The following is a 6,265-nucleotide window of genomic DNA, read 5'->3' on the forward strand; positions in this document are numbered from 1 at the left end:
CTACAGGGGAGTGTAGGGGGAGAAGAAATGCCAGGTGCAAAGGGTAATTCAAATGGAGTCAGAGTAATCAGCTTTGTGAAGAACGTCTAGCTACAAGTGTTTGTTAGAAGTAACAGCTAAAGAATAACCACAATTGATTAACTCTTTGAGGCCTGTTTATGTTGTTTCCCCAGCCTGTTCATTGTTTCCTTATTTTCCTTGTTTATCAGAAAACAGAAGTCTCATTTCTATTTTTGCTGCAACACTAGCAGCAAATGTTGGACATCTTTTCGTGAGCTATTTGCCTTTTTTGGTCAAGTGTCTGTTTAACTCTTTTGCTCATTTTTAAAACTGGGTTTTAGTTTTCTTACTGCTGAGATCTTTCAAATAACTAGGTATAATTTACAAATCATAAAATTCACACATTTTAAGTGTACAGTTCAATGAGTTTAGTAAGTTTATCACTATAACCCAGTTTTAGAACACTGACATCACCCCAATAAGATCACTCATACCCATCTATTCTTCCTTTTGAGTTCTGAGGGTTCTTTATATGTTCTGGATACAAGTCCTTGGTTGGATATGTGATTTGCAATATTTTCCAGACAAAGGGCTTCTTGTCAGGAGAATGAAAATTCTCTAAATGGGGGCCTGACAGTAAGCCCCAATTCTTACAAACATTTTCTGAATCCTGCAAAATGTCTCCTTTTGTTTGGTTTTAATGTGGGTAGGTGACCCATTCTGGAAATAATAAAGGTGACTGACCTGTCCTGTGATAGAGGAACTCCAAGGAAGCCTGCAGGTACCCCACCCCACTCCTGGTGGGTGGTCCGAGAGACCAAGGGGCCCCAGGGTGGTCTGCTCCATCACAGAACCATCCTGGTGCACCCAGGGTGCAGATGGGCCGGAGGGCAGAGGAGGTTCTGCAGGGTCCAGGGGCCAGGAAGGGCGGTGCTTTCTCTGATGGCTCCATCTCCAAGACTTATTTTTAATTTTGTTATTTCTTTCTTTTGTTTTACTTTTTATCAAGGCATTGCAACATATTCGACAGTAGACTAGGCTAACAAACCTCCAGGTGTTTCTCATCTAGCCTCATCAATTACCAACTCAATGGCCGATATTATTTCAACTGACTCCAACCCTCCTCCTCATGGTAACCCTAAGGACTCTTAAAAACACAAATACCATTATCATTCCTAAAATATTTAACAATTACTTAATAGTGTCAAAATCTTGAGTCCTCGTCTTAAGGATGTGTTAGAACCTTTCAGGCAGGCCGGCGACCGTCCGTCTAGCCCGGTGGTCCCCAAGCCCGGGGAAAGGAGAGACTCGCACTCACCCCGGAAGCCAGGAACAGAGAGAGATTCGGCCCCTATTCTTTCCTGTGGTTTGCGAGCACCTGCTCGGATTGGCCCGGCGCGGAGCCGTCCGTGGGCTGCACCGACCAGAGGGAGGGATGAGACCGCCCAGCCCAGCGCACTGGAGGGCCAGCGCGTCCCTGTTCTCGGACGCGAGCTCACCTCTCTCCCACGCAGAGGCTCGGAAACCCCACGGCGGCGGGCGGGGCTGCGCCCGGGATTGTGGGTGGGGCTGGAGCAGCCGGGGCTCCACGCGCCGCGCCCTGGTCCCGCTCCGAGTGGGCGGGCAGCGCCTGGAGTCCTGCCAGGCGGGTCTGTCTCCGCCACTGTCCCTCCGGCTCCCGACCGTCCGGCTCTGCTCGGCCTGCCCTCCGCCCCACGCCGCCCGCCCGGTGCCTCTGGCCAGAGGGCAGACCAGCCATGGGCGCCCAGCCGCGCGGAGTCCGCGTCGCGAAGCTCTTGCCGCCCTGGGTGCCGCCGCTTCTGCTGCTGCTGCTGCCAGGTACGGACGCGGGGCGAGGGGGACTGGAGGGACGGGCGCCCCGCCCGAGCGGGGTCCGAAGGGGATGCGGCCTGGAGCGCAGCGCGAGGAGATGGGGAGAAGGGCGCCGTGGCTGGGGACCCGAAACTCGCGTGGACTGGCTCCGGCCCGGCGGCGAGTTAGGTGGGGGGTGCGTGTTTCCCCCTCGGCTGCCCCATCCTTGAGAGTCATTTGTGCGCTCCCGGGAGGCGCGGGGAGGGCCCGCACTGGGGCCCTTCCTTCCACAGCCCAGCGTTACAGATTCGAGTCTCGGCCCTGCCCATCGTCCTGCTTGGCGCACTGGGTGCTGAACTGACGCGCCCAGGCCGCGGGTTCCACTGTCTGCATCCAGCCCACCTCCTCGTTTTACGAATAGATGGGGAAGCTGAGGCCAGAGAGGGCTCAGTGTTTGATCAAGGCCACCTGGGGCAGAGGGGAGTCGTTAAGGGGCGCCAGCCTCTCCTCCTTGTCCTCGCCTCTCCGCACTCCTGGCACCTCCCCGCCTTCGCCTTCTGCCCGGTCTTTAAGGAGCCTGTTAGGGAGAAGCCAGCTCTGACAGAAAGGCTTTTGAGTGTCCTGGGAGGGGTGGTAGATACCAGGGGACGAGGGATTTGGCAGGGCTGCAGGCGGTCCCTGCAGCTGGGCGGGTAAGTCTGTTGGGAGACCACGTTGTGACCGTGCACTCAGAGCGCTGTTCCTGCCCCTCCGGTGCTGAGGCCCCCACTACTCAGAGCGCTGAACACTCACCACGGAGCTCCTGAATGTGGCCCCTTCTTTATTTGGGTTGGGGGGGGAAGGGGACAGTCAAAATCCCTGGAGAAGTTGGGTTGGACTTAAAAGATTCCCCTCATCCCCTCCCCAGATTTTTCCCAGATCTGTGAGAAGCAACAGACAGCTGACTCAAGATGCCTGGAGTGTGGCTTATAAACAAAGAGGGTCCCCAAGGGTTTCAGAGAGGGAAGAGTCTTTGATCAGGATGTGAAGACAACATCAGCAGGAACCGTGGGTCGCACTCTGAGATCATGGGAGCCACGTAGGCACCCGCTTCTAAGATGTTTGGTGGCTAAACCTCTACAGGGTCCTGGGTGGGAAGAAGCAAAGCCCCAGTCCTAGGTTGTAGTCTCCCTCGGGCTCTGGGGTACTCCTGCCCTGGGAGTGGACTGGTCGTCTCTCCATTGTGGCTGTACGCAGGCAGATTGCATTTGGATCACACTGCTGCTGTGTAGTAACAAAGATGGTGAGGATGGTTCATGAGCTCTTACCATATGCCTGCATGGAGCTAAGCACTTCACTCATAACAACCCTAAGAGGTGGATACATTTATAATCTTTCATAGATGAAGGAAATGAGGTTTAGAGAGGTTAAGCCACTTGCCTAAGCTCACACAGCTCACAAGTAGTCTGTCAGGATTTGCACCAGATCTATCCAAATTTAGAGCCCAGGCTTGTAATTATACTTCTCAACGAATGTGTGTGACCTGATGGACTCCCTTCTCTCTTGGGCCTCAGTTTTCTAGTCTTTAACTTCAAGGAGTAGGACTAGTCTGAAAGTCTGGAGTTCCAGAGAGTACCCTCAGCAGATGAAGAGGAAGCTGTAGGTAGATGGTGTCCCTGGTGAGGGAAAAAGTGACTTCCCCAGGATCTTACAGGGCTACTTCCCTCAGTGGCCAGAGCCTCCGACGCTGAGCATCGTCTGTTTGAGCGGCTGTTCGAAGATTACAATGAGATCATCCGGCCAGTGGCCAATGTGTCTGACCCAGTCATCATCCAGTTTGAAGTGTCCATGTCTCAGCTGGTGAAGGTGGTGAGTGCCAGAGCCACAAGCTGTGGCCGTGGGGTATGGAGCTTCTGGAATAGCCTTGCCCAGAACCAGCCTTGTTTTTGTAATTCACCATCTACTTTAATCTCTGTTTCTAGGATGAAGTAAACCAGATCATGGAGACCAACTTGTGGCTCAAGCAAGTATGTGACCAGACCCTGGGCACTGCTGCCCCCTGGTGGTGACTGCTTTATTTGCTGTCTGTGAACCAAGGGCCAAAACCCCTACTTCACTCCTGTGGACCCAGATTGAGGTCCACTGACTGGCTGGTCTGTCTCTACCTGGGCTTGGGGTCATATGCACTGCTCTACACCCCTGTGGAAGGACTGCAGGGCCCAGCCCCTCAAGTCACAGACGATAGACTGCGTCCTGGAAGGAGAGACCTCCATGCTCATACAAAATGGGGCTGACCCGGGCGTGGAGCCCTGGCCCCGACTCTAGGGTGGCGCCTGAGGCACCTCTTCCCCTTCCTCTTGCTAAAAACTCACCCTTAAGTCAGAATCGTATGCCTTTGTTGTTGTTGGGAGGGTGGGAGCCGGGGTTCTGGATTTTCCTGTTCAGATTGGGACCAAAGAAGTGGGCTTCCACATGTTCTCCCCAGGGAGGCTTTGTGCAGACATGGACAGATAACTCACTGGCCTAAGGGTAATCCTTCCACCAGCTCAGCCAACTGGCCACTCAGCTCATGCAGCCTTCCTTCCTAGGACGCTGGCAAGCCAGATGGGCACGGTGCCCACTCAGCGCCCTATGGTACACGTTCCCTCCAGCCACAGCCTCACCTCTCTCCCCTCAGGTGCTCCGGACTCACATCTCCCAGCCTCTGCACCCAAACACTTCCTGGGCCCTGGTGAGATCATGGTTCCTTCCCCAGACCCTTCAGAGGCCAACCCTGCTCAACCTGGAGATGGAAGAGGGTTCTGTGTGTCATTAGCGCCGTTACTGGGGCTTAATGGCATGTCCATTTCAGGAACGTAAACAGCAGGAGCTTTGGCAGGGACCTGGACTTGGCACTGGATATGACTGGAGAAAGCCCTAGTGGTCCTGATTGATTGATGGGGGCTGGGCTTGCCCCACTCATGGAGGCAGCTAGGAGGCAACCTGCACACTCAGCCCAGTGCTGTCTCCCCACTAGCACCCACATGAGGAATGGGCCAGTGTGGTCTGCATTGCAGAGGCGGCTCTGACGTGCAGCCGAGGTGGGGAGGTCACCAAGATGAGTGGTGTCACAAGAAGTAAAACCATGCTTGTCCTTCCACTGCCCCCCTCTCCCTCCTTGCCTTCTCCCCCCAGATCTGGAATGACTACAAGCTGAAGTGGAACCCCTCCGACTACAATGGAGCAGAGTTCATGCGTGTCCCTGCACAGAAGATCTGGAAGCCAGACATTGTGCTGTATAACAAGTAAGGTGCTGGGTGGCCCCCACCTCTCAGGGCTGTCAGCCTGGACCTGGGTCCTTGGCCTGCTGTGCTTTACAGCCTGGTCTTCCTGGGACCTTTTCCAAGAGAGCTCCATTCATTTGGTTCATTCCACAGGTATTTATTGATCTACTATATGCCAGGTCCTAGAGATACTGTGGCACATAATAGATACCCTCCCCCTTGCCTCTAGGAGTTTATCAGACACACCAGGGAAGACAGGAATGAGTTACAGTATCCAAATATGCAATTACAGACTGGAGGAAGGGCAAGGAAGGAAATACATGGGGGTGGGTTTCTGTCACCAAGGCAGGACCTGACCTTCCCTGTAAGTCAGGCTGCAACCGCGCCCCATGGTTAGATGGTTAGACCACAAGAAAGTTAGCACTTTTATGAATTCATCAGTTTTCTATTAGAGTTCTGAAAATGCTTATTCATTCAGTTCAGCAGTATAGTCAGTTACCAGAAACCTGTACTTGTCAGAGTCTTTTCCATGAATTCCTTGAAGATGAAACCCTTTTATGAGAACATTTTTGCGAAGGCATCAGAGTACACCCAGAACTCTGTGTAAATGACAAAAGACTTAAAAATGACCACAGTTAGAGATTTGATGAAAGTTCATAATAATGCAATTGACAAGGAAATTTAGTTATTTCTGAGATATACAGTTTAAAGTAATAACTAGAATTATGACTTATAACATTATACCAGAACATGTAAGATTTTTAGAAATTTCATGTAATGTTTGAAACATTTATATTAACATATTTCCATACAAATAACCCAAAGAAAGTTTAGTATTAGTTGTTTTTTTTGTTTGTTTTTTTATACTACAGGTTCTTATCAGTCATCAGTTTTATACACATCAGTGTCTACATGTCAATCCCAATTGCCCAATTCAGCACAGCACCATCCCCACCCCACCGCGGTTTTCCCCCCTTGGTGTCCATACGTTTGTTCTCTACATCTGTGTCTCAGCTTCTGCCCTGCAAACCAGTTCATCTGTACCATTTTCCTAGGTTCCACATACATGTGTTAATATACTATATTTGTTTTTCTTTTTCTGACTTACTTCACTCTGTATGACAGTCTCTAGATCCATCCACGTCTCAACAAATGACTCAATTTCGTTCCTTTTTTATGGCTGAGTAATATTCCATTGTATATATGTACCT

General features: G+C 51.6%; 1 protein-coding gene across 2 annotated transcripts in view; it reads left to right on the top strand.

Annotated features, from left to right (window-relative positions):
- Positions 1-1,636: 1,636 nt before the first annotated feature.
- The window catches only part of CHRNA3 (cholinergic receptor nicotinic alpha 3 subunit), a 29,975-nt gene continuing 25,346 nt past the window's right edge, over positions 1,637-6,265 (top strand). The window contains exons 1-4 of one of the 2 annotated variants that reach the window (XM_024128893.3): positions 1,637-1,839; positions 3,506-3,660; positions 3,774-3,818; positions 4,966-5,075. In XM_024128893.3, the coding sequence (XP_023984661.1) occupies positions 1,758-1,839; positions 3,506-3,660; positions 3,774-3,818; positions 4,966-5,075 (392 nt within the window). In that variant the 5' untranslated portion in view covers positions 1,637-1,757. The remainder of the gene's footprint in view (positions 1,840-3,505; positions 3,661-3,773; positions 3,819-4,965; positions 5,076-6,265) is intronic. The other variant, XM_024128894.3, reaches the window with a different exon arrangement.

Source organism: Physeter macrocephalus, chromosome 11 (genome assembly GCF_002837175.3).
Source record: "Physeter macrocephalus isolate SW-GA chromosome 11, ASM283717v5, whole genome shotgun sequence".
NCBI lineage: Eukaryota > Metazoa > Chordata > Mammalia > Artiodactyla > Physeteridae > Physeter > Physeter macrocephalus.